This window comes from Echinops telfairi, unplaced genomic scaffold (genome assembly GCF_000313985.2).
Source record: "Echinops telfairi isolate 266 unplaced genomic scaffold, ASM31398v2 ScPeMD7_7422;HRSCAF=8460, whole genome shotgun sequence".
Lineage (NCBI taxonomy): Eukaryota > Metazoa > Chordata > Mammalia > Afrosoricida > Tenrecidae > Echinops > Echinops telfairi.
In genome coordinates, this window is record NW_022111322.1 from 1,282,680 (window position 1) to 1,307,119 (window position 24,440).

Genomic DNA, 24,440 nt, shown 5'->3' on the forward strand with positions numbered 1-24,440 from the left:
GGGGGGGGGGGGACGTAAGCGGGGGGATTGCCCTGGAGGGGCTGCGTCGAATTTAAGTTGCAGGGCGTTGGAGGTCTGTTTGCTTCGATAGGGGGGTACAGGTGTCTTTGCCCCCAACTAGCCTAGGAATTCGTCTTTGTCTTCCTTGGAAAATCCTCCGTGGAGCCACCAGCCGGCTCTCACAGAGCAAGAATGCAGCCCGCAGTCCAGCCCGCTGACGTCAGCGCTGGAGTATTCGGAAAACAAAGAGGGCTCGGACCCGGGAGGCGGACCCGGGACGCTTAGAGACCTCTGGCGGCCGCCGCCCGCCCTCGCCCGCTCCCGGTGCCCCGCGGCCGCCGAGCGCGCTCTCCTTGAGGGACTTGCGCCGATTCCTCGGGCGAGCGTGAGCCCAGGCCCAAAGCGCAGAGGCGCTTCGAAAGGGGCGCAGGTTGCTGTCAGCCGGGCGCGCCAGTGCAGCAGGGGCTGAGTTGGGGTCGGGGGTACAGCTCAGTCCCTTGGGGTCGGGAAGGATGTGTTCCCGAGGGGCTTGGTGGGAAAAAAAAACCCTGGGATCGAGGAAGCCCTGGGGTTGTGCCCTGCGCTCCCACAGCGTTGGGGGCCGGGAATCTGGCGGCCCGATCCTGCATTCCTTTGAGCCGCACCCATGGCCTCAGCCGGAGGCAGCTCAGACAGTGATTAACCTAAGAAATGCCCTGCCACTGATGAAAATCCAGGGCAAATTGCCCTCCAGGTGATTGTTTTGCCTATGGAAATTTTAGGGTCTTTCAACGTGTGTGTGTGTGTGTGTATAGAAGCTCTTATTGCTCGCCCATGCTGTGTGTGTGTGTGTGTGTGTGTGTGTGTGTGTGTGTGTGTGTGTGTGTGTAACAGAAAGATTGGCAGTAGAGGACCCCTCCAGTCCGGTAGCACCCTCCCACTCCTTAGAGGCCTGGGGAGGGGGGAGTGGTCTAGTGATGGCGGCTCTCACTGCATACCAAAACCAAGCGGGGGCGGGGCGCGACTAGTTTTGTGCCGCAGGAGGGCCTCATTTCTCCTGTTACCCGTCCCTCCCCCTTTCCCCCCCACCCCATATACAGGATCAGTGGAAGTATGGGCTTTGTTTGGTTTTCCCTGAATACAGGCTTGGAGGTTTGTGTTGGAGAAGGTTGTGGAAAGGAGACCCAGTGACATGGGCAGCCTTCCAAGGGCCTGAGTCTCAAAGAGGCCAGTCCTGGAAGGCAAACCCGTCTTTGGATTGTCCGCGCCCTGTGCCCCGAGGTCCCAGAGACCTTAGACCCCTTCAGCTCTTCCAGTTGGCTCCAGTGGTATTGCTGATGTTAGGGAAAACTTTGCCTTAGCTCACAATCATGGTCCTATTGTAAAGTTTTAACCTCAGTCTACCAGTCCAGGTGCATTTCTCTCCTTCCTGCTAACCCTTGACTAGGAGCCCTGGGCTCGTTCTATCAATAGACCTTGATTTAGCCGAGCTGACTGGCTCAGAGGAATGGGTAGTGCGTTCAGGGGTCAGAGGTGGTGGGGCTGGCTCAGGCTTGCTTCGTGTTGGGTAGACCAGGCTAGATCTTAGCTGGTTCCTGTGGACCTGCCCTGTCCGCCCTCATACAGCTACCCACAGGGGCCATTGTTACTGGTTGATGAACATCTGGCCGCGGTTGTCTTTCCCTAGGTATAGCAATTTCCAGAATGGCATTTGCTTAGCATTCACTTGCTAAGCGTTTGCAGTGTCCTTGGAGCCCTACAGCTACTGCTGCTTTCAGTGCTCCGCTGTATGAGGCTGGTATTCTTTCCATTTTTTTTGGATCGACTGAGGCTCAGAGGTTAGAGAACTTGCCTTTATCAGGAGGGGGCAGCCTTGGTACATGAACCCAGGCTTGGCTACCCCTTCCCCCCAAAACCAAATCCTAAGCTCGCTGGTACCTTGTCGATCCAGGACGGAATAGAATGATTCCCTGTGAGTTTCCCACATGGTGACTCTTTATGGAGGAAGACAGGCCCGTCTTTCTCCCATGGTGGTTTCAAACTGATGACCTTGCGGTTAGCAGCCCAGCGTGTGCCCGCTATGCCACCAAGCCTTACTCTGTACTAGTGATGGAAAGTCCTCCCCTCCCGACTCGCTCTCACTGATTGCTGGCTCTCTCCCCGCCCAGGTGCTGCTGGCCACTGTCGGGAGTGGGCGTGTGCCAGCCCGGAAGCATGAGGACACTGGAAGACTCCTCGGGCACAGTCCTGCATCGCCTCATCCAGGAGCAGCTGCGCTATGGCAACCTGACCGAGACCCGCACGCTGCTGGCCATCCAGCAGCAGGCCCTGCGGGGTGGGGCTGGGGGCACAGGGAGCCCCCCAGCCTCCTCGGAGATCCTGCCACCTGAGGATAGTCAGGTGTTGCAGCAGGCCACACGACAAGAACCCCAGGGCCAGGAGCATCAGGGTGGGGAGGCCCACCTGGCAGAGAACACCCTCTATCGGCTTGGCCCACAGACCAGCAAGGGAGAGGAGCTGCCCACCTACGAGGAGGCCAAAGCCCATTCACAGTACTATGCGGCCCAGCAGGCAGGCTCCCGGCCTCCCACCAGCGAGCGAGAGCCACGTGGGGCCCTGGGAGGCAGCCGCCGGCAGGACGAGGCCCTGAAGGAGCTGCGGCACGGGCACGTGCGCTCCCTGAGTGAGCGGCTCCTGCAGCTGTCTCTGGAGAGGAATGGTGCCAGGGCCCCGAGCCACATGAGCTCCTCCCACAGCTTCCCCCAGCTGGCCCGAAACCAGCAGGGACCCCTACCCAGGGGCCCCCTTGCCGAGGGCCCAGAGCCCCGAGGACCCCCACCTCAGTATCCACAAGTTGTACTAGCGCATGAGAGCATCGCCGCCTTCCCGGGTCCCAGGGGATGCCAGTGGGAACCATCTCACCACACCAGAGGCAACCCGCACTTCCAGCATGCTGAAATCAGGTAACTGTTCCCACCTTGGTCTTCCAGCACCAATGCTTGGCTCTCCCAGTGTGGGTCTCCCAGAGCAGAGAGCTTCAGGATCTTAACACATGTCGGGGCTGGCGAGACCCCAACCTGCCCTGGGGGCTGCCTGATCGAACCCCTTCTACAGCTGAGCCAGGACTTGGCCTAGGTTGCACACCTTGAGTAGTCTGGGCACATCAAGTGAATGGCGCCAGTGTCTGCCTGGCATTCAACTAGCCTAGGGTCCCAATGGACGTGGATTCCAGCAGTGGGCTCAAGGTCAGATTTCAGAGGGAGCTTCCCAAGGACAAGGGTTGGGAATCATTGCCAGATCGTTTCTCAGTTAAGTAACAGAACTGCCATCCCTAGCGGATTTTAAGAGGATGGTGGCGGTGTGCTTTGGGGGCTGATTGGAAGGCATTGCTCACGGGAAGCAGGAAGGTGCATGTGGCCTCCTTGCAGACCTCTCCCCTTCTCCACTGCGGTGGCAGCTGCCTTGCTGCATCACCATTACCCTCCCCCATGTACCTGAGCCTGTGGAGGCTGTTGGGTTAGGGAAGAAGGGTCTATCTATGTTGGGGTTCTGAGAGTGAAGGGAAGCCAATGGGGAGGGTTTACGTTCCCTATTTTCAAAAGGACCCCCTGTCCGAGAAGCTTAGCTCGTTGGCAAATATGTGGATTCCTAGAAAGGAGACTGCCCAGGTTTCTCTCTGGCCCAGGGACCTCCTCCTGACGGGTTGACACAGGACCCATCTTTGCTGACATTGAGATCCCAGAAGCCCCAGCAGAGGGGCCTGAGGTCCTGCAGACCCCCTTCCTCTTATAGCCGAAGGTCAAAGTCCCCCGGCCTGCTGAGTCGTCACTTAGTCACCCATGTTCCCAGCATTTGGCCTTTCCCTGGGAAAGATGCCTTTCCTTGCTCTTGAGAAATGGGTGACGCAATGGCGTTGGAATGGAGGAATCAGAGGTTGGAGCCTCCGCCCCCCTGCCCCAGGCTCCCTACCTTATCTCCCTTCTCAGGGCTGTGTCCGGAAGGGGTTCGGAAGCTGAGTTGTGGTTTCTTTTGGACCAGCCATATAGAACCCTGTCAGGAAAAGATAATGTCGTGGAAAGGAAGCAGACTATTTTCTGGAGAACCAAAAGCTGGGGCGGGGCGGGGAGGACAGGGAGAATGGAAAGCCAGGAGACTCTTCCTTCTTGGACTCAGTCATGCCCAAAGAATGCCAGCTGTATCTGCTTGGTCTCGAAGCCACCCCAGAGCGGCTGAATTTAGCAGTGAAAGGAGCGTGGGGACCTTTCACTGGGGACCCTCTCCCTAGCCCTCAGCTTTAAGGAGTGAGAGGACATTGGCTTAGCCTCTTGTGTCCCCAGCTCAGATGAGGCTTGTCATTGGGCCGACTGTGGGGATGGGACTCGGGGGTTGGGGTGGGGGTGGCCACTCTGGCTGAGGTACTGGACACTGAAGTGGAATTAAATGTGTGTGGAGCTTCTGGATCTTGGGCAGCTGACGTCACGAAGCTGGGGTGCTGGGTTCTTAGCTAAGTGGAGACTCTCGGTCCCAGAAAGGCATGCTAGCTTCCTCTGCCTCCTGCTCTTTGTTCCTTCCTGCGACGCTGGGCCATGAGGGTGCTATCATACCAGTTCTAGAAGCCAGGGGAACATTGTCCCCAAACTCGGGTTACAGCAATGTCCAGAGGCAGCCCTGCTCCTAAGACCATCCCTTGTCAGGATCACACTTATTCTGGCACCTAAGGATTGCCAGGGGTCAATCCTAGGAGAGGTGCAGGTGGGGCTGCCATGATAGATGGGTCTGCCCCGCCTAGCACTCTGCCAGGCCTTAAGGATATCTCTGGGGCAAGGTGACTCCCAGAGGAATGCGGACTCCATGGGACCGAGGCACCTGCCCAGAGTTAAGAGTTGGAGCCAGGACTGGCATTCTTATTTGTCAGACTCCAGCACCACAGTAGCTTCCTACTGTAGCATCTGGCTCGCCATGCTTACCTTAACCTGGGTCTTCTGAACGTGGGTCTGAGGGGCTGGGCAGGACCCAGACTAGGAGGGTGAAGACCTGGGCATGCCATGTGGTGAGCACTAGGGTAAGGTCTGAACTGGCCATTGGCAACAGCAGCAGCCATAGAGTGGGCCAGGGGCCTTAGCAAGGCTGTGGACTCAGAAGTGACCGAAGGGACCTCCAGACCCCAAAGGCAGCTCCCATCCAATGGAAGGGTCTAGTGTGCATACATAAAGTGCTTTATTCAGGCTGGTTGCCTAGGAAGCCCAATCCCAAGACCTACACCACTGTGAGACTGGATATCGTGGCGTTAATCTCCTCCAGCCCGGCTCCTGTGTCCCTTGAGGGTATTGATTGGGTAGATCCTCTTTGGAAGAATGTTGCCACCTAGCACTGTGGGGAAGCTAAGTCTGCTGGTCTTCCCAGCCTGCCAATGTGGGGACACCCTGGGATAGAAGCTGTGGGCATCTGAACACTATTTCTGAACACTGTCTCTTCTGTTCCCCAGGATCCTGCAGACCCAGGTGCCCCCAGTATTCCTGCAGCAGCAGCAGCAGCAACAGCAATATCAGTACATGCAGCAGCCCCAAGAGCACCCCCCACCTCTACCCCCTGCCGCTCATGCCCACGCCCACGGACACCTGGGCTCCCTCAATCCACCTGAAGTGGAAGGGCCAATGAGCATCCAGGCCTCTTTGGCCCCCTCGGGCAGTGCCCACCTGGCCCAGCTGGAGACTGTGCTGCGGGAGAATGCCAGGCTCCAGAGAGACAACGAGAGGCTGCAGAGAGAGCTGGGGAGCTCCGTAGAAAAGGCTGGCCGCATGGAGAAGGTATGCCCTGCTGGGGCCTCAGGGGGCAGGGAGGGCAGTAGGTAGTCCAAGAGCAGACAGAAGCCTGAAAACTTGGGCCAGGAAAGGCTTTTGTGCGCCTTTACACGTCCTCCCCACCCCCACCCCACGCACCCTCCCTTGCTGACTCTAGACAGCTGAGGAGCAGCCGTGTGAGGCCCACCGAGCAGGCCGGGAGCGTGAGCAGTTGCTAGCCAGCGGTGGTTAGAAAGAGCCCATTCACCAGCTCCCTGCAGGCTCGCACCCTTGCCCTGAACACACCCCCTCCCTTGGACACCTCCCACAGAGAGCCCTTTGTGTCCCTGACACAACAGCAAGTCTGTTCCAGCCCAAGCCTGGCCACAGAGCAAGCCCCTCCTTTTGGGGAAAGGAAAAAAACAACAACGCCTTATTGGAATTGCAGAGCCAGCTAGGAGCACGTGTGGAACCTGCTGGCAGCCAAGTGGGAGGGGCGCTCGGCCCCAGGCTGGCCTCTTGGATGGATGGCGGGCAATGAGGCCAGCTCAGACTGGGGTCTGTTGACCCCCTGCATCAGCTTCCCAGCTGTGTGTTGAGATTCAGTCTGAGCAGGCTGCCTCATGGCTTCCTGTGACCAGTAGTGTCCAAAGGGATCAGACTCTGGGCCATGGCTGCGGTCCTCATCATCTAGTTTCGCTCAGGAGGCTCCGAGCTTCTGACCACCTTGTTGTAGCCACCTGGAGTCTTGGCTCCTGCTTTGTATCCACACTCCTATCCCCATTTCAGAAGGCGAGGAGCTGTCAGCCTGGGCCGTGGGGAGGGCCTTGGTGGCTGCATCCTCCAGCCCCTGGGGAGCTCTCCCTTCAGCTCTGCTGTCTGCCTCCTGCAGCTGGAAGGCGAACTCCAGCGGCTCTCGGAGGCCCACGAGAGCCTGACGAGAGCCTCCTCCAAGCGCGAGGCCCTTGAGAAGACCATGCGGAACAAAATGGACAGTGAGATGCGGAGGCTGCAGGACTTCAACAGGGATCTTAGAGGTAAAGGCAGTGGTGCGGGTGGCAGCAAGGGGTGTCTGGAGGGCTTGAACCCGCTGTTCCCAGGGACGTTTCAGAATCTCCGTCCTCTGCAAAACCAAGTACAAGTTGATGCAAGGGGGCCAGGCTGAGAGTCCTTGTGTTCAGGACCTTGCAGCCCCTCCAGAGCTCCTTCCACTGTGGTCCCCTCCTTCCACTGTGGTCCTGAAGGGGTGCTTGAGACCCCGAGATAACCCCAACGCCTCCTTCTGAGCCCTGTCTAGCTTATAGAGTGCACCCCCACCCCCGACAGGGCTCCAGAGAAAACCCAGGCAGGGAAGCTTCACACTAAAGCATCTTCTCTTCTTTGGAAACAGAGAGATTGGAATCTGCAAACCGCCGCCTGACAAGCAAGACACAAGAGGCCCAGGCCGGCAGTCAGGACATGGTGGCCAAGCTGCTTGCTCAGAGTGAGTATGGGCCCCACTGAGAAACCTGGTGGGCATGTGGGTGGGGGCGCCACAACAGCCTCCCCCGGGCCAAAGCAGTGCTTTTTGAGCGTAGGCTTGTTGAATTACCCACTGGGTGTCCCGCAGCACACTGGACTAGGAACAGGTGTTGGCTTCCAGAGAAGAGTGAGATTTGCTTCTCTGTTGACGGGCGATTCAGTGTGGGTGCCGACCATCGTGGTGGCTCCTGGAAGCACAGTGTAACTGAGGCAGAAGTGCAGCGGGCCAGATCCAGGAGAGGCTTGGAGGCGCCGAGGGTGAGGAGAAGAGGAGGCCAAGTTTCCCCAGCAGTTTGAAGACACACAACGGGAATGTGAGCCCTGGGCAGAACTGAGGCCAGAGCAGTGTGACCGAGTGGAGATGCCTGGAGACAACTCCCCAAACTTAACTGCCATGGGGTGGGATCCAATCAGAGACAGGGTAGAACATAATCCGCTGCCTACCAAACCAAAACCGAACTCACTGCCAACTCCGAGCGACCGGATAAGGACAGGGTCGAACTGCCCTTGGAGTTTCCGAGGCTGTAACCATTGATGGTAGTGAAAGCCCGGCTTTCCCCCAAGGAGCTTCTCTGGTAGTTTCGAACTGCCAACCTTGAGGATCACAACCCAACTGGTAACCATTATGCCACCAGGGCTCCCAAAACAAAGGGGCTTCCGAAAGTTCATGGGAAAAATTCCATGTTCTTTGGTAGTGGTGGTAGAGCGGGAGGGGGTTCTGGGGAGAAGCCCCTGTAGGTTCCTGGAGCTTAATCAAGAAGTCCAGTCTAAAGAAGGGGCTTGTGGAAGCCTTCTTAAGGAGTGGATGAGTTCATGGGCGAGCAGGCCATGCATTTGTCCATTTAGTAGAATTGTCCTGGCACCTGGCATGCACTGGGCAGAGAGTGGGAGTCCAGACAGCTACCAGGGGAAGAAGGTCAGGGGAGACAGGATGACCAAGGGGCAGGAGGGAGGAGCCAGAGAAGCAGTTAGTTATTACCAAGTACTGTTGTAATATTTGATGCATCTGTAGAACAAGTAGACTTGGGGTGAGAGTGACCTTGAGGAAGGAGGGGCGGCAAGGAAACCCGCTGTGAGGGGCACAGATAGTAGGGATGTCCAGAACTGGAGAACCAACTTGAGGACTGGGCACTGGTTGGAATATCCCCCTCCTCCTTCAAGGTGTGTCAGACCCCTGGACACAGCCAGCTCTGAATGGGAGACTCCAAGCCCAGGGCAGGGAAGGTGGGTACACAGTACAGACTGACGGAATAGCTGGGTTCAATAGTTAAGCCCTGGCCCACTACGGGAAAAGTTGGCTGTTCAAACTCATCCAGCTGCTTTGCAGAAGGATGCAGTCATCTCCTAACACATCATGAGGAACCCTGGTGGCCTAGTGATTAATGCACTGGGCTGCTAAGCACAAGGTCAGCAGTTCGAACCCACCAGCCGCTCCTGGAGAGAAAGAAAGTCTCTCTACACCCCTAGACAGTCTTGGAAGCCCACAGGGGCAGGCCAACCTGTGGGGGTAGCTTTGAGTCGGAATCTACTCATGGCAGTCAGTTATGAGAAGCCTGGGAACCACTGTGGGGCTGTTCTGCTCGGTCGCGTGACTGGCTGAGTGGGAATTGACCAGTTCCCGCAGCAGCACCGCCTGAGTTTGGCTAGGTTGTCCTCAGTGGGTGCTGTGAGGTCTTCAAAGGGTGTTCTGCCCCTAGAGGGGAGAGTTTGGGGGCCTGGTCCTGCAGAGAAAGGAAGGGATGGGGCGGGTTTCTGGGAGCCTGCCTGGAGCTGAGCGAGGGGAGGGAGGAGGCGGGCCTGGCGGTGTTTCCGCTCCCCGGGGAGGGAGCGCCGCGGCGCTGTTCTTGGCTCCTCTCGGGAGCCATTAAGCTCGCAGCCGCGGGTGACCTGGATGCCTGACATTCCAGAGCGCCGGGCTGTTCCGCTCCGGCCCGCCCCCCGCCGCGCCTGCAGCCGCCGCGCTGCCTGGCGCCCTTCAGCCCGGCTCTGGGAGGAAAGAAAGTGACCCGGAAGGGAGCAGGAGAGGAAGGCCTTTCGGGGCTAAAGGCTCTTGAAAGCCAGCTAGCCCAGCGCACCACCCTGTACCCTCGAGCGCCCAGTGCGCCCCCCCATGCCCCACCGTGGCTCCCACTCCGGCCCGGGACCTTTCTGACGCTGACCTGCCTCTCAAGATCCACGGGCCCACGGTTTTATGGGGTCCTCGCCGGGGAGTCCTGGTGGTGTCGTGGTTAGGTGTTAGGCTGAGATCTCAACGTGGCCCGCATTTGGAACCGCCAGCAGCTCGCTGGGGAGGGGCGGGGAGACCGCGTTTTCTGCTCTTGTCAGCAGTTACAGTCTCAGAACCCTACTGACAGGGGTGGCGCGGACTTGATGGCTGGGGGTTCGGGTTTGGAGTGGGGTAGTGAGTAGCCATTGGGCTGCTAAGTGCAGGGTCAGCAGCTCTGCGGGAGAAAGATGGGACTTCCTGCGGCCGCAAAGAGTTAGTCGAAACACACGGGCAGTTCTGCCCTGCCTTACAGGGCTGCTCTTGAGTGGGAGTGGACGCTGGCAGTGGATTTGGTAGCTGGGGATGACCCGGAGCGCCAACCGCTGGCCCAGAGGACTCGGTATGAAGCTGCGGAACGCATAGTGCTGGTTCGATGACCCCTCTGCACGCAGGGCTGCAAGCCACTCTGACTTGCTTCTGGATAGCCATTTTGCAGGGCTGCTGAGGGGTCTCGGAATTCCCAGGCAACTAGACTCCAGTGGGTTTCACTTTGAGTCAGCATCTGGCACCAAAGTATGGTCCTTATCACCAGTGCCATCTTAGCAAGCCATGCAGAGCTCAGTACCGACCCCTCTGGGTAGGGCCTGCCCACCCTGGGGACCTCAAGCCCTGTTTCTGCCTCTTGTAGCTCTGGCACGGTTCTTTGAGGGTGGGCCCAAGGTGGGACCTCCCTGCCCTTCGTACCTCCGAGAGGCTGGAGTGAGGTGCAGGCAGTGAGCAGATCCTAAACACAGGAAGAAGTGGGTTGTCATCTGAGCCCAGCTCCATTCCCACCTTTCCCTCTGTGCCAGAAAATGAAGCCAGCCTGAGTCCCAAACCAAAAGAAAACCCAAACCCACTGCCCACGAGTCAGTGCCAACTTGTAGCCTGTACGAATCCAGAGTGGCCCCACGCGCATGGCCTGTGGCTTCCTCCCGCCCCTGGGCCCTTCTCAGTCCCATAATCCCAAGCCTTCCATTCTGTTCCAGAACTTGGAGACTTAGAACCACACTAACTTACATGAAAACCTTAACACTCTCAAGTCAACACAGTAGCTGCCTCTCGAGGGCGAAGTAAGCTAGGGGTGTGGGACGGGACTGTAGAGAATTTCCATGTAGCAGAAATCCCACCAGCTAGGGCTGCTCTCGGGGCTGTTCCTTTGGGGTCACCAGGCAGGCCCTGCCGTGCCCCTCTGGCGCCACAGCAGGGTGGGCAGCCTTTACACTCACTGGTGCAGAGAGGGAGAGCAGCCAAAATTGCCCAGCGGCAGCTGCACGAAGCCTGGAGGACCAGCCAGAAGACTGGCCGTCTGGCTTGGGCCTTGTTTAGCCAAGCTGCATGGAGAAAGTCTCTGGGCAGTGGGCCTGGGGTTGCTGTCACTGGTGAGGGAGCAGAGAGTGTCAACCCCCCAACCCATGGACCTCCTTCACTGCCAGGCCATATAGAAGCTCTAGGGATGTTTATCGTCCATTTTAGTGACAGAGCCATATGTGATCGTTGTAGTTGTAAATTGCTTAAATGTAATATTTCTTGGATTCTGTGAACAATGATGGTAAATTGTTTGGTAAAATCTTTCTGCTTTGAGTTACCACAGTATCCGTTACAACAGCAGTAACTGGGCAGAAGCTCGTTTCCCCTCCTTTCCCCGTAGTTATGACTTCCTTCTCAAAAAAAGTATCGATTCAGGTCCACCCATACGAGTCACCACGGTGTTGCAACTAAAATATCGGAAAATGTGACCAGATCAGCCCTAAAAACCTCAGCAGCAGCACCACCACCAGTGCTGTGTCCACAAAACCACGTGATCTGAAACGCCGTTTCAGTTACGTGATGGTGACGGCTCCGACCAGAGCGCATTCCACACGCAGGCTCACTGTCATCGAGCTGACTCGTAGTGACCCTGGAGGGCGGTGGGGGCTGCCCTGTGGGCTTCTGAGACTAAATCTCGGCAAGAGGAAAAAGCCTATCTCACTTGCTTGGAGTGGCTGGTAATTTTGAACTGCCGACTTGGCGGTTAGCAGCCTGACCTGGAACCCATTCTCTTCACCCCTGTGGCCACCTCATCTGGTTTCGAGTCATGGGTCTTGCCTCCAGGGGCTGTTGTTGGGGGGCCTCGGTAGAATAAGCTGCACGAATGCCTGCCTGGCTCTTCCTTCAGCAAACGGCGACTGTCTTCTTCCTTTATCTCCTCCCACCTGCATGGTGACCATAGGACAGTCGGTCTCACCCCCACTTCCCCATCTGTAATCGAGTATCACAGCTCCTACCTGGACAGTCTCTAGTGTCACCAGGAAGGTCAGGGGAAGTGACGAATATATTTTGGAAAAGGTGACACCAGGTAGAAGCAGGTGTTTGCGGTTTGTGGAGTGCCACTTGTTACAGCGAGGGCCCAGGAGTCGAGTCAGGCTCCACCATTTACTTGGGACTTAGCAGGAGCCTCCGGTTCCTCCTGTGGACAGTGGGGTTGATCGTGGTGCTTGACGCCAGGTTGTTGGCAGGATGAGATGGAATCCTGCTGTCATATCCGGCACGGAGTGAGCGCTCCGTAGGGCCAGCCCAGGGTGTTCACCATCACCTCTACGTTCAGAGGATGAGCAGACTGCTCTTGCTTCCTGCAGGCTACGAGCAGCAGCAGGAGCAGGAGAAGCTGGAGCGGGAGACGGCCCTGCTGCGCGGGGCCATTGAGGACCAACGGCGGCGAGCCGAGCTGCTGGAGCAGGCCCTGAGCAATGCCCAGGGCCGGGCGGCACGAGCTGAGGAGGAGCTGCGCAAGAAGCAGGCCTACGTGGAGAAGGTGGAGCGGCTGCAGCAGGCTCTCGGGCAGTTGCAAGCCGCCTGTGAGAAGCGCGAGCAGCTGGAGCTACGTCTGCGGACGCGCCTGGAGCAGGAACTCAAGGCTCTGCGTGCGCAGCAGGTGAGCCCCAAAGGCCTGTGAAGGTGGCCCAGTGAGAAGCAGTCTGGGGATGTTAGTTCCCGCCCTTTCCCAGGGCTCCTGTGCTAGGAACCAAGTCCAGGACCTCTGGGAGCCCCTGCTCAAATCTCGGCCACAGCCCCCTTGGAATTCAAGAGTGGTCCGTGTTTCTCCCTTGCTGCAAGGCCCTGCCCAGCCACCAGTCCTAGCAGCGGCTTTGCCATTGGTTTGTCCAGCCTCCCAGGACACGAGGCTCTCGGTCTGTCCTCAGCCAGAAGCAGGAGCCAGAGTCCTTGGACTCTTGTGAATAAAGGTCAGGACCTCTGATGCCAGGTTGAAATTCAGTGGAACCTTGATGTAGAAGAAAGACCAGCCAACTCTTAGTCTGTCTCTCCCCAAGACCAGGAGAGAAGATGGTCACCCTGATCCCGAATCTTTATCCTCCTTTGGGACTTCTGTGTAAAGAGCCCTTGCATTTGCAAACCAGCTAGAGTTCGGCCTCACTCGTTTCCCACACATATAGGGTGACGGGTCTCCGAGTTTGCCTGATACTTTCCCAGCTTGAAGATTATAGGGTCACCTATGCAAAGGTCTGTGGGTAGTGGAAATGGCTTGCATTCACCTGCTACCCTGAAGGCTGAGGGACCAAACTCACGAGAGGGACCACAGAAGAAAGGCCTGGCAAATTGCTTCTGTAAAGATTACAGACAAGCAATGCCTGTGGATCAGCTTTATTTTGTAACACGGGGGCGGGGGGGGGGGGGGGGGGGGGGGGGGGAGTCATCAGTTGACATTAACTTGACAGCAATGAGTTTGAGTTCTAGTTTATGTTGTGAAGACCTGACTTTTCCTATACCCATAGCCATGGGATTCAGGACAGTGTTGGGGACCTATGTCATCTGCTATATCTTAGGGTACTTTCAGGAGCCCAGGGTGTTATCATTGAGCAAATCCATATAAGCGAGTCCTCGCACGTGGCTGGTTGCAATGGTCCCGCCTCCGCCTTTGACCCCAGTACTCCTTGCTTTGCAGAGACAGGCAGGCACCCTGAGCTGTAGCAGTGGCGGGTCCCCAGAGCTCAGTGCACTGAGGCTGTCAGAGCAGCTGCGGGAGAAGGAGGAGCAGATCCTGGCACTGGAAGCCGACATGACCAAGTGGGAGCAGAAGTATCTGGAGGAACGGGCCATGAGGCAGTTTGCCATGGACGCAGCTGCCACAGCTGCCGCCCAGCGCGACACCACCCTCATCCGACACTCCCCCCAGCCCTCGCCCAGCAGCAGCTTCAACGAGGGCCTGCTGGTCGGCGGCCACAGGCACCAGGAAATGGAGAGCAGGTTCGGCACTGCAGGCCGGGAGGAGGGAAGGGGTTGGGAAGGGTGGCAATGCCCGGTCCCTGTCCTTAATCCCTGATAGAGAGGCCCCTCTCCCTAACGCATCCGCGGGCCCCCCTGCCTCTGAGCGGACCAGGGTCTGGCACTCCAGGGCAGTGTGTGTCCACCTGCTTGTCCCTGCTGTCTTTGGACAATCTAGGATGCTGGCTGTGCACGGGTTGGGTGACATTCTGGGTCCCCATCTCCCTACCCCGTCCCCGGGTCAGTCCAGAAGGCTTTCCCATGGAGTCCGCCCTATGTTATCACAGGATGTGGAAAGGCTGCTGGCTTTGGGAGTAACTAGTTGTTTTCTTTAAAAAAGTATATACATATATATATATATCTTCATTCCAGAGGCCCAATGTGAATTCCATTTGTTCAACCCTGGTTCAAAAGTACACACATATCAGCCGAGCTCCTGTGGTGGTCAGTCAGCTCTGGGCCACTGCCCTCTGGGACCAGGGCCATCATCAGATAGGTTTACAATCCATCTCTTGGTGAGCTGTCTTTGCTGGTGTAAAAAGGGCCCTATGCCCATGGGTTTCAGAGTCCAGGATCCAAGAGCAGGTGGTGCCAGAGCTGTGAAGGCCCACTCCTGGCCCTGTGCCAGGGCAAGGGGGAAGAGGAATTGCTGGACCATCTGATCTCATCATCCTGTCTCACCCTGCCCCCCTCAGGTTAAAGGTGCTCCACGCCCAGATCCTGGAGAAGGACGCCGTGATCAAGGTTCTTCAGCAGCGCTCCAGGAAAGACCCTGCCAAGGCCACCCAGGGCTCCCTGCGGCCCGCCAAATCTGTGCCATCCATCTTTGTCGCTGCTGCGGCCGGCACCCCAGGCTGGCCAGGGCTGCCCTCCAGTGAGCAGCAAGCAGATGTCTCTGCCCACATGACTCTAGGTAAGAGGAGGCTGGCGGGCACCACAGCAGGGTACTTTCTCTGCGACCCAAACACAAAGTGTCAGGCCTTTCTTGCCAAAGCGGTGTCTCGTAGGCAAACCAATTTACCTTCTGGCCCTTACGGGAGTGGTCCTTCAGCTCACTCCTGTCCTGCAAACGTAGAGTGCACCCGAGGCACCACCCTGTCTCCCAGGACACCGTCACCTTCTACCCTGACCCCACCCCTAGAGCTGCTCCTGTGGCTGCACTTTCCGCACCAACCCTAAACACGTAGCGCCCCTCTTCTGGAGCCCGTGGTGGTTTCAGGATCTAATCTAGAAAGAAGAGCTTCACCGTCCAAAGCTTTTGGAAACCTGTTCACAGTTACCCACTTTGGAACGCTTGGGCCTATCAAGAGTCAGCCGCGTGTGCCAAGCTGTGACCCTAAGACATCCATTTCACTCGCGGTTCTTTGCTGATCGGTCACCCTCAACCTTCTGTCTTCCCAGCTGACAAGGCCCCTGCAGGGGAGCCAGCGGGCACAGCCCTTTTCCTAACTCATGCCAAACACGGGAGCAAAGATGGGAGTGCCCAAACGGATGGCCCACTGGATAGCGCCCCGACGTGTGTGGTGCAGGAGCCCGACAGCCTTCCGGGGGGCACCCGTAGCCAGCGGACAGCCTCACCAGGTAAGTGCCCCACCCTGGCTTCTGTTGTGAAGGGCCAGCTTCACAACACTGGGACCCCAGGTCCTTTCCTCCTAGGCCCACCCCTGCTGACGGCTCAGGAGGTGTGAGCAGGGTCTTTCGCCATGTTAATGTGCATGTGCTGGCCTGTTTTATACATAAGTGGAGGATGAGGGGCCCTGATTAAAGACAGCCCCAAAGCAAGCGAGAAAACGAGAAGCACTTTTTCTCTGCTTGCCTAGTTTTCTCGATATATTTCACTGCCTCTCCGAACAGCTAAGACCATGGAGCGTGGTTGTTCTCCTGTTCGGGGCTCTCCAGTTAATAGACTGTCCAAAAAGTCTGGGAAGGAGAAGTGTGACAATTGTGCGCCCCTTTCCCCTTCCCCTCTGCATACTTGCCTGTGCCTTACTTGCTCAGTGAACCACAGGCATGTAAAGAATCCTGTAGCCTCCCTCCCTCAGGCCTCGCCACCGTTCCCTCTGACCAATTAGTTCAAAGTTAGAAACAAATGAGTCTTCCACATCAGAGACGGGAAGGCTCGGCTGGGGGTGGATGCGGGAGTAGAGCATTGTGAGGGGCTGCTGGGAGAAGCTGATGCGCCCAAAAGGACTTCTCTTCAGAACGTGGCAGGCTTCTTTAAAAGCCAAGTGGTCACCCTGATGGACTTGTGCTGTGGTCTTGTCTCTCCCCAGACTCTGTAGCCACATCCAGAGCCCAGGACTTGTCAGACATGGTGGAGATACTGATCTGAAAGAGACTCAGCTGTTTCCTGCCCTCCTCAGCATCTGCCACCCGGCCATTCCAGCAGCCCCTGCACCTGCTGATTCCTGTGCTTCTCAACCAGGCACTCATTTCCACCCATTATCTGGTCCCCGGAGCTCTGGCAGGAGCGCTCTGGGCAAGGGGCGCGGTGAGCACTAACATTTTACCAGGAAGATCCTGCTTTTTAGCCACATACTTCCTCCTCCAGGGTCTGTGGAAAATGAGGATTCAGCCTTGGCCCGCTGCCCTAGGCTTGCTGTCAGAAGGTCAGAAGAGAGAGGACCCCCTCTGACCGCCCAGTTGATACTTAAGTCAGAGGGAAGGGGGCTCTTTGTGTGGAGGGCTGACTTCCAGGCTGGCTGCCCGTGGACATCAGGCGGGCAGGCTGGTTTAGGAATTGAGTCAGCCCCGGTGTCTCCTTTGTGCCGTGTGTGTGCCCAGCTACCTTCACTTGTCCTCAGCTCCTCACTGCCTCCTTAGCATCAGCAAGACGTAAATCTCTGGGGGAACCATTGGGGACACTGGTCTTACGGACGCCCTAGCCTGACTGCCTCGATTGGTGTGGGTCAGGGGCCATTTAAATGGACTGGGCGGTGCTGTGCAGTTTGTATATAATTCCTTTTGTGGAACCGAAGGTGGAAACGTGCTGATTCCAATTCTGGCCCCTGCGCTGCGCTTCCCTGCCCCTGCTGCCACCTTCCCTGTGACTTCTGGCTGGCCGCCCAGCCCTTTCTCCTCCTCAAGTTCTCGGCCATGGAGTTTGATACCGGTTGATTCATGGGATGTTGGCTGTTGTCTTTTTCTCCATCTCGAACCCCTCACTAGCCTCTTGACACGGCTCTGCAGCTCTTGTTCCTGAAACACCCTGTTGGTTTGCTCGTAAATCCTGAGCCACATGAAATGAACGAGCCAACACACAGACATCTGCCATGCCCATGCGTGGGCTTGGGGGGCCTCCCCCCATCGATACCAGTGCTCCGAGGAAACTGGAGAAGCTGGTCAGTTTCCTGAGTGACCCTGTTCCCCGCCGGATGGATGGGGACAGGAAGCTCTGCTGTTGAAAATGAGATGAAAGACAAGACTCAAATAGTCCTCAGAACGGAGTGCCCATCACCAAATGGTGCCCGTGAGGCTGGCTCCTCAAGCTACCCGTACCCTGAAGCAAGGCCAGAAACCTTGGACATGGGGTGAAGCGCCCCACTGGGCAGTCTGCCATCAGCAGCAAACTTTGACTTCTGGTCTTAAAGGTTGGTGCCCTTCCCTGCAACTCAACCCCAGGAGTGACTGGTGGATTTCAGCAGTTTGTCTTGACTCTGTGACTCTTGTTTTATTGGTGTTTGTGTTTTGTTTTGTTTTTTTCCTTTACTGTTTTTAGGTTTTATGTATGTGTTATTTTATTCCTACAGTTCCTCAAGTTTTCTTTTTAAACATTGGCATTTGCTGGACAATTGCATATTTTTTTAATCTTCCTCACCCCACCGTAAGCCGAACAGTACATTTGGTTCATGTGCGTTGTTTACAAAGCAAAAAGAAAAGGGAGGTGGGGTGGGAGGCAAAAACTATTGTGAAGGGGGGAAAAAACACACAGCGACTTAATATATTTTGGATTGATATTTGGTATTTCTTTTAAAGTATTTTGTGTGTGTGTGCTGTGAACGGTTTCTGCCAAAGACCATGGTGTGTGTCTGTATATTTAAGTTATCGTAAATATTTAAAATGGGAACCCGGCTGTTTTGTTACGCCACCCTGTGCCAGGATTGCTGCTGCATTCCCCTGGGCACAACAGTATTTTAATTAAAAAATGATGATCACTGAAAGTGGTGTCGCCCCATGGGTAAGCAACTTGTGTCACTGAGGGGGAAAGGGAGGTGGGGATTTACGGGACACCCACCACCACCACCACGCCATCTCTGTGCAGTCTGGGCACACAGACAACTGAGTCACCACCTGTGCATGCCATGAGGCACTTCGTGGCCAGGCAGGCAGGTCCTTGTATACCAGGCTAGAATGGAACCCCTCCAGTCGATTTTGGCTCATGGCAACCCTTGCATGGTACCCAGAGTAATCTCTAAGGAGATCTATGAGGTAGTATCAGGGAGAGGAAATAAGGGCAAAGGGCATGGTTGGCTTTTTCACTATTGCAGTGAATGTTTCTCCTGGCCCAGGGAACCTCTCTAGGTACCTGTTTGTCTTAACTGGCTTAGGCCACCTGCTGGGGTTAGTCCCCCCCATTAGGAGTGGGTGTCCAAAGGTAAATTTCTCCCCATAGGTTTATCCCATCCCCACCCGACCCTGCAGAGCAGAGTCCCTATCTGGGCTAACTGGGAGTGGCTCCAGGCGTGGCATATACCTGGGCGCTGCCTCCTAGCCTTGCTGTAACTCCACCATTCTTCAACTCAGCAAAGCTGTCACTCCAACTACAAAAGAAAACCAGTCTTGGGTGTTGTCTTATCAGAAGCAAGGTACCAGCCCTGAGCCTCCCCAGTGTGTCAGCACAGGGGCTCTCAATCAAGGTGGGGGTGCTGGTAGTCAGGGAAACATCTGCCAGACAGGACTAGGGGGCCTGGGACAGGAGCAGTTGCCCTCCATGGGCTGAGGGTGAAGTATCTCTGGGGCAGATGCCAGGACTCACAGCCGTTTGATGAGTAACCAAGTTAGGATCTAGAGCCAGCCTACTTGCTCTGCAGAATGGAGCCAAGCAGGTGGAAGAATTTGGAGCATCCAAGGAAGGATGTTTCTAAACTGCAGAAGGTAATGCAGTCCACTGGATGAAGGGTGGGAGCGCTGTTAGCATGCGGGTCTCCCCCTACAGGATCCCTGAACAGCCAAGTGTACAGGGAACAACTGCCACCCATAGCCACTTCTCCAGCCCTTCTGCCATATGCGCTCAAATGCTTTCTCCCGAGGTGGCTGGAACCAAGGGTCCTGCTCCCCACCCCACCGCACCCCGCTCTTCCCTGCCCCACAGCTGCCCACTGGAGGACTTGACACCCATGGCCAAATGGCCATGCCTGGAGCAGTCACCAGAGAACAGCGTAGCTTGGTAAAGAGGTTCCCATTTCCTCTGCTTGGCCCAGGAAGGGCTCTGTGAGGGCAGTTAAAACAACATAGTCAGCCCGGACAGCAGAGTGGGTGTGGCAAGAGTCACCGTTTCTCTGCAGAAATCGCAGGGAAGGAGTGTGCCCGACACAGGCACATGCATGTGTATGTGTGTGTGGTACCAAGCTCAGGTTCCAGAGAAAAACCTGTAAGGACGCCAATCTCTCAGCCACATGGTCACCTGCACACGTGAGGGGCCACTTCTCAGTGGGTAGACTTGGAAATTCGCCTTTACAAAGAAGCTTCCTGGGGGAGGCGGGGGCTATCTACCCCAGATGCTTAGGCACCTGTGAGGGCTGTGGGATGTGGGGCACACTGTGTGTGTACCTGCCTTTCAGGTCACTGCTGGGCAGGTTTGGAGGCTAAGTTCCTTTTCAAGGGGGGCAGTTCTGCCCTGCCCCACCCAGCACCCAACACCTCCACCAACAGGGCTTGGGGTACAGCTGTCCTAAAGGGTGGGAGGGTGGTCTGTGAGAGCTGTCCAGGTCTCCTCTCCCCTCCCCTAAGTTCCAGCAAGTGCCCACTTGGCAGGTGCAGAAGAACACACACCAACCCAGGGCCCGGGAACACAGATAGCATCCATGTAGCAGCTAAGCACTCACAGACAGTTCATCTAATCCAAAGCCTGGGGGGGGCGGGGGCGGGGCGGGTGCAGGCACACCCAGAGACCATCTGCAGAAAGGCCTGGAAATCCGCTTCTGAAAAAACAGCCATGGAAAACCCCAGGGGGCAGTTTTACTCGGACATGCAATTAGAAGCGTGATTGGATGGGGGACGTTTGCCCTCGGCTCCCCCCATGTCCCTTTCTATGGCTGCCAGCCTTTTGCTACCCAGCCCATCCTGGCAGCTACGGAAGCCCTCCACTGGAGCACTGACTGCTCACCTAACGGTCTGTAGTTCCCACCCATCCAGAAGAGGCCTGTTGACTTCTCTCTTTTCATGAAGGCCCTGCACAGCTAAGTTCTAACTTGAGGTCCTAGAATTTGCAGTTGACTCATGGCAATGAACCGCTATCACCCTCTTGTCCCCCGGGAAGCTGCTAGGCCAGATCTGGGTCTTGGCCTGAACCTTGACATGGCGGCCTCTAGGGCCTAGTCCCCCAGGTGCCCACAGGCTGCTCAGGCTTCACAGTGTCTAAGAGCCTTGGCTAGCGGAGCCTTGTTGTGTTGGATCTAAATCTGATACACAGCCAGCCTCTTTGAGAAAACAAACAAAAAAAATCATCCAAAATGGTCAAAAAATAAAACTAGGTCCAGAGTCCACTGTTCATGTGAGTCCACATAGGCTTTATTAACTTCCCAGAAAATCGGCCCAAGTTGGCGCTTTGAGCATCGAGTTTCCCTAAAGGCAGAAAGCTCTAGAACATGCTGGAATTCGGGCTCATCATTCTCTCCTGGGTGAAGCTGGGAGTGGAGGGCAGGGAACCTGACCAGCTTCTCCATGGTGGACAGACCCATTGTAACCCAGCCTCTCCAGGTGAGGTAGGTAGTTTATTGTGCCAACCTGGCCAATATACACATGTGGGGTTAATTGAAGGAGGAGAGATAAAAGACTTGGTGAGCCTCACCTTTCTAGTTCTCGGGTCTCTTGTTTGTGATGGTCGGACCAGGGTGCAGCTGCCTTAGCAGTTCCCAGTTTCAGCTGGCAAGGCTCACTTCCTGCAAGACATCCCTGAGGAGAAGCCACGTGGACTTACTCCGATGCAGCCCTGGGTGCTGGAGCAGCCGTGTGGAGACCCCTGCCAGCGCTGAGTGCTTACCTGTTCACTGACTCGGCTTTCCCCCTGCAGTCGGCATCATTGCATCTGTTTTGTGAGCTGGAGGAGGACTTTGTGGATTGGTGTCGGACATATGGGTTAATGTTGGACTTGCGGGCTTAGGCAGCACTGGGTTGGGATGTTTTCTTGATGTGCACTTAACCTTTATCTAAAACTCTCTCTTACATGAGTTTCTGTGGATTTGTTTCTCTGAAGTACCCAGACTAACACACCAGGGGACTGAGAGGTGGCCCCACGACAAGGACAACAGGGCTGACCCGACCTGTGGCTAGTCCACATCTGTACACTTTCCTCACTGCGCAAACCCCAAGCCCTTCGCCAAGGCTAAGGGTGGGGTGGGGGGACCCATCTGACAGTTGGCTCACAGCCCCCTGGGGAGCCCTGTCATTCGCTTGAAGCAGGGCCTTCCTCTACTCTGAGAACCGATGTTTTCAGTGCTGAGCTGACTGAATGCCACTGGCAGCCGAGATAAATGTCCCCTGAAAGTCCAAAGGCTGCTACCCGGGACACATTCCAGGTGTGGTTGGGCAACAATGTGGACATTTACTTCCCTGCTTAAGTCTGCCTCTTCTTGCATCCACTTGGCTCTCTTCCAAGCTCCAGGAGGCCCTGCCCAGTCGCTCCTCTGCAGCCTCGGCTTGCTCAACACAGTGCTCTGTGGAAATCCTGCGCCAGGTTGCATCAGCAGCAAAAATCCCAAAAAAGTCACAACCGGAGAATGACTAACTGCACGGGCCAAAGCTAAGTTTTGCCCTAAAAACAACTGGAACCTTCTTGAATTTACAAAGACAGAACAACCGGTTGGTGGGGGGTGCGGGGTGTGTGTGTGTGTGTGTGCTGGCTTCTCTTTGCTCCATTCCATTTCTCTCTAAGTGGCCATGTCACCCCTTGTCCGCTCAATCATTCACATTACAGATGATGATTGAGTTTCCTGCCATGTGCCCAGGACTGTGGTGGGCACCAGGGAGGGGGTCAGGGTGAGGGTACAGGGACAAATACAGCAAGTTAATGTCCAAACACAGTTATGCTCCAAAGATCTGTTACTGTTTTTTGACTTTATACCCCACACTGACCCAAATAAAGGTGTGCTCAGAAGTGTTGGGAAAGGAGCGCTTGTGGCAAGGACTGCCCATTGCTTCTTCAGCTCCAGAGTCTGCCGGCCTCCTGGATGGGAGGTTCTGAGTGCCCTGTGGCCTCTCTTACCCCCAGACCTTTGAACATGCCATCGCTTCTATCCAGAATGCTATCCTCATTCTTTTTCTTTCTTTGCCTGCTCAACTCAAAACATCCCTCCAAACCAAGCTCGAGCACCGCTTCGCCTGCAGGCCTCCCCTCTGTGGCTACCTCTGTGCCCCCACGGGACCGGGAGCGAGTGGGGCGGGGAGACCTGCGGACAGACGGAGCCTGGTTCACACACACTGCGCTTGCTCGTGGCTCTGCTTGGTTGGCAGGGGGCAGGTGAGGATGACACAGCTGACCTTCCAGTTATGCAGAGGTTTGCTGCTTATGCCCACACTGGGGTCACATGAGATGCAGAACAAGGCCCCAGTCATCATCGTCTTTAGTCTTGTAAGACATTGGATGAGGCAGCCCCTGCCCGTCCTCCTTGATAGCTCCCCCCTCACTCACTGCCGGTGGGGAAGGTGAAAGGGGTCCTGTGGGTAGGTATTCAGGTCAGAGAAAGAGAAGCTAAGCCTGAGGGCTTGGGCCAAAGCAGGGAAGAGTGGATGGGCCTTGCCCGTGGGTGTGTGAGCCCAGAACCGGCCCTGCCACATGGCTGGCCTGTGAGTCAGGCCCAGGTGCTGCCGGCCCCATGGGCCAGGGCCAGCCCCAGCCGTGGGAACAGCAGGTGGAACCAGAGCTCCCTCCAACCCTAGAAGCACTGCCTCAGCCTGGCCAGGCCACCCCCTGGCTCCCTCTGGGCATATGCCAGGTGGGGTTGGGACGGCAGCTCCCAGGTGTGCCCTCTGGGCCTTGAGCTTCAGGAACAATGCACAGGGGTCAGATGAAGAAAGCCGTGACCAGGGCCAAGCGGAGGAGGTGGGCACGGGCCCCAGGGGCAAGGCAGGGGTGAGAGGATGGCCCACGGAGCCCCCATGCCACCGTGGATGCCACACTTCTTCCCTCCTGCCTGGAAGCAGAAGACTGCTGGCCTCCACGCCTGTCAGGGTCCCCAAGTTCGGGCAGTGTTGTCAAAGGCCTTGGCCCCCAGGTAGCCCCATCGAGGCTCAGGGCAGGGGTCAGGCCAGCTGTGGGGAGTGAGCTTTCACTGTGGCCAAATTCTGTAGGAGAAAGCTAGTTCATTCCCCCCCCCACCCCCCTCAGTATGAGCTTCAATTTCTGGGCAATGTCAAATTGTTGTCAATCCTATTGACTATGGAGGCTACAGTACAGATGTTTCTAAATGCTCACTCTCCGTTTCTGTATTTATCTCCTCTCCTGGTTCTGTAGGAGACTGAGCGTGTGTCTGGAGCCCTACCCCTGAGTCCACATGGTGCCAGGGCCAGGACTTCCAGGGAGGTCCCCTGGATCTACTTCTTCACCTGAGTGAGTGCATGAGTGGGCTCAGTGGCCATGCGGCAAGGGGAAGACTCCTCCCTCCATTAAGCACATTTTATACCTGCACACACACACCTGCTCTCAGACACACCCAGCCTCCGACACACACTTTCACCACACACACACACACACACACACACACACACAAAGTACACGCATGGGCTCAGCTACAGGCACACCTGCCCACAAACATCCAGGCACGCAATGTGCTCGTTCACACACACACACACACACACACACACACACACACACGCACGCACGCACGCACGCACCTGCGGATGCACATTCTTGGACAGCTGTACCACCCATGCCAAACACACAGCCCCGCTCCCTATGTACCCCCGAGAGAGTTTCTACCCAGAGCAAACACACCGTGGCTGCAGTCGGTGACAGGCAGATGGAACAGAGTCTGCTCGTGTGCCCTGGTGGCCCAGAGCCCACTCCCTCCCTAGTGGGCTTTCCAGAGGGTCAGGCTGGGGCGGGGTCAGGTGTGGACAGGAGGATACTTGAGGCTCCCAGGTGCTGACTCCAGGCCAGGAGCAGGACAGGCGTGTGCATTCCTGACAACTAGGCACTGTGACAAAAAATGCTGACCCACCCACCTAGGGCAGACTGGGAAAGGCTTGGGGAAACCCCAGGCCTTGTGGGGTAGCAGGTGTTCTTCAGGTGTGTTCCATCGGGTCTGTGCAGCACTGGGGAAGATGTGTCAGCCCCAAAGGCTCTTGCCCAGCACAGCGTAGGCTGGAAAGGAACAAGGGCAGCGGCTCAAGAAGGGCCACAGCATTGGAAAGGCATGTGGGGCAAGTGGACACATTGCTAACCCTGCTACTGTTGAACACGGCTGTATGCTAGGCATTGGGCCAGGACTTCCTTC

The 24,440-nt window shown here is 56.5% G+C and overlaps 1 protein-coding gene across 1 annotated transcript; it reads left to right on the top strand.

Moving 5' to 3' along the window:
- Positions 1–2,152: 2,152 nt before the first annotated feature.
- AMOTL2 (angiomotin like 2) lies at positions 2,153–17,948 on the top strand. Its single transcript, XM_004715983.3, has 9 exons — positions 2,153–2,942; positions 5,465–5,786; positions 6,652–6,796; positions 7,150–7,242; positions 12,144–12,439; positions 13,469–13,770; positions 14,484–14,701; positions 15,190–15,369; positions 16,062–17,948. The coding sequence occupies exons 1-9, from the start codon at positions 2,194–2,196 to the stop codon at positions 16,118–16,120; spliced, it is 2,364 nt and encodes a 787-aa protein (XP_004716040.1). The 5' UTR covers positions 2,153–2,193; the 3' UTR covers positions 16,121–17,948.
- Positions 17,949–24,440: the final 6,492 nt, after the last annotated feature.